Here is a 2173-nt window from a genome sequence, read left to right as displayed (position 1 = left end):
CTGAACGGTCGGCCGTCTACACACCCATGATCGAGGCGGTGACTGGACTGTACGGCGACACTGACGAGCGCAGCCAAGTGCGCGTTCTGGTTCCGGGGGCAGGGCTGGGCCGGTTAGCGTTCGAATACGCCTCGTTGGGGTATAGCTGCCAAGGCAACGAGTTTAGCTTCTACATGCTGTTGGCGTCGCACTTTATCCTCAACAAGTCCACGCACGTCGGCCAGCACACCATCTATCCGTTTGTGCACTCGTCGAGCAACTGGCGTACGGCCGACGACATGCTTCGAGCCATCCGGATCCCGGACGTGCTGCCGTCGAGGCTGCCGCCGACGAGCGAGTTTAGCATGGTGGCGGGCGAGTTCTGCGAGGTGTATTCGCAGCCGCACGAGGCCAAGGCGTGGCAGGTGGTTGCGACGTGCTTCTTCATCGATACCGCCAAGAACGTGGTGCGCTACCTCGAGACGATCAACCATCTGCTGCCGGTGGGCGGCCATTGGATCAACGCAGGCCCGCTGCTCTGGCATTTCGAGAATGCATCGCGCTCCACGCCCGACCAGCTCAGCATCGAACTCACGCTCGACGAGCTCGTCCAGCTGCTGCCCAAGATGGGCTTTGAGCTCGAGCAGCGTCGCTCGCTTCCACCCACTCCGTACACGGGCATGCTCAACGGCATGCTCCAGTACCACTACTCGCCCGAGTTTTTCGTGTGTCGCAAAGTGCGCGACGTGGCAGCCGCTGCGGCAGTGTAATGGATAGATTGGGATTTTGTCATTTCGTCGAGTTTGCTGCCAAAGCACTACTAGCTTGTGTGAGCGGCGTGAGCGCTTAGACGCGCGCCTTGGCGTCGGTCTGGGCCGCCTTGAAGCGCTCCTCGGCCTCCTTGAAGTTGATGACCGACCAGATGTTCTTAAAGTAGTCTGCGGAGGTGTAAGGTGAAACAGTGTCAGCAAATGTACGGGCTCAGAAAGGGGCGGAAGGAATGTGCCGACTCACCAGCCTTGACGTTCTTGTACTGGAGGTAGAAGGCGTGCTCCCAGGCGTCGACGCCGATGATGGGGTGGTGGGAGATGAGCGGGTCCTGGTCCTTGGTGGTGACCACCTCGAGCTTGGAGTTCTTGGGGTTGAATCCGAGCCATCCCCAGCCGGAGCCCTGGATGGTGGCGATGGTGGCGTTGAAGGACGACTTGAGGTTGTCGAGCGAGCCAAAGTCGCGCTCGATGGCCTGCTTGAGCGGGCCGTCGTGGAGCTGTCCTCCGCCCTCCTTGGCGGGGGCGAGGTTCTTCCAGAAGAGCGAGTGGTTAATGTGACCGCCGCCGTTGAACTTGATGGCGCTCTGGAGTTCGATCTGCTTGCGCACGTCGTTGGACGAGATGGCCGAGTTGTAGGCCTTGATGGCGTTGTTGAGGTTGGTGACGTAGAGCTGGTGGTGCTTGGTGTGGTGGATGGTCATGATCTCCTCGGAGATGGCGGGCTCGAGGCCGTTGTAGGCGTAGGGCAGCTGGGGGAGAGTGTGCTCGGACATTTTGGCGATCGAGGAAACTATTGGTTTGGGTGGTGGAGGAGGAGGGAGTAATGACCGTGCGCCGAGTGAGGCTGGAATATATAGCGAGCGCGGCGAACGAGCCAACCGGTTGGCTGCGCGCCAAAAGAAGGCGTCTTTGGCTGCAATCAAGGCAACATCGGCGCAGCAGCAGCGGCTTCCAAGCCCGGAATCGCCGCCTGGCTGCTTCTCGTGAAAATCGGCTGCGCGGCCTGTTAGGCTGGCTGGCTGAGTAAAGTCCGAAGCGCAATCCCTGGCGCGGCGCCTTCCCGACACTTGCACCCGCACTCGCCGCGGCCTCTCCGCCGAGCATCCAAGCTTCGGCCGTCTTCGCTCTTTGCACTTCGATCAGAGGCCCAACTTCGGTGGCGCCGTCCGTCCAAGCTCTCGCCGCGAGTCAAGTGGAGTAAGCTGGTCCGTGCCCCTCCACCATTCAACACAGAGCCTTGACGTTCCGCAGCTTTGCCTCTTCCTCTTCTGCACGAGAAACCTTCGCGTCAGAGGGTGCTCAACGCTGTCATACTTGCCAACACGGAGTGCTTGGACTCTGAACGGTCCGACAAGGCGTAGGCTGTTGAGAGCTGGCTGAATTGACCATGTACGGTTGACTCAATATAATGACAACTGATGACC

The 2173-nt window shown here is 60.2% G+C and overlaps 2 protein-coding genes across 2 annotated transcripts; one reads left to right on the top strand and one right to left on the bottom strand.

Annotated features, from left to right (window-relative positions):
- Positions 1–26: 26 nt before the first annotated feature.
- Positions 27–749, top strand: PAN0_159d6821 (n2227-like protein; the record flags this gene model as incomplete). The annotated part of the gene is made up of 1 exon (XM_014797762.1): positions 27–749. The coding sequence occupies one exon, from the start codon at positions 27–29 to the stop codon at positions 747–749; it is 723 nt and encodes a 240-aa protein (XP_014653248.1).
- A 76-nt stretch (positions 750–825) lies between these two features.
- PAN0_159c6820 (mn superoxide dismutase) lies at positions 826–1522 on the bottom strand (the record flags this gene model as incomplete). The annotated part of the gene is made up of 2 exons (XM_014797761.1): positions 826–917; positions 994–1522. The coding sequence occupies 2 exons, from the start codon at positions 1520–1522 to the stop codon at positions 826–828; spliced, it is 621 nt and encodes a 206-aa protein (XP_014653247.1).
- Between the last annotated feature and the right edge of the window lie 651 nt (positions 1523–2173).

This window comes from Moesziomyces antarcticus (genome assembly GCF_000747765.1).
Source record: "Moesziomyces antarcticus DNA, scaffold: scaffold_v10159, strain JCM 10317, whole genome shotgun sequence".
NCBI lineage: Eukaryota > Fungi > Basidiomycota > Ustilaginomycetes > Ustilaginales > Ustilaginaceae > Moesziomyces > Moesziomyces antarcticus.
The sequence above is the reverse complement of the archived record's forward strand: the minus strand, read 5'-3'. Positions and strand labels throughout refer to the sequence as shown.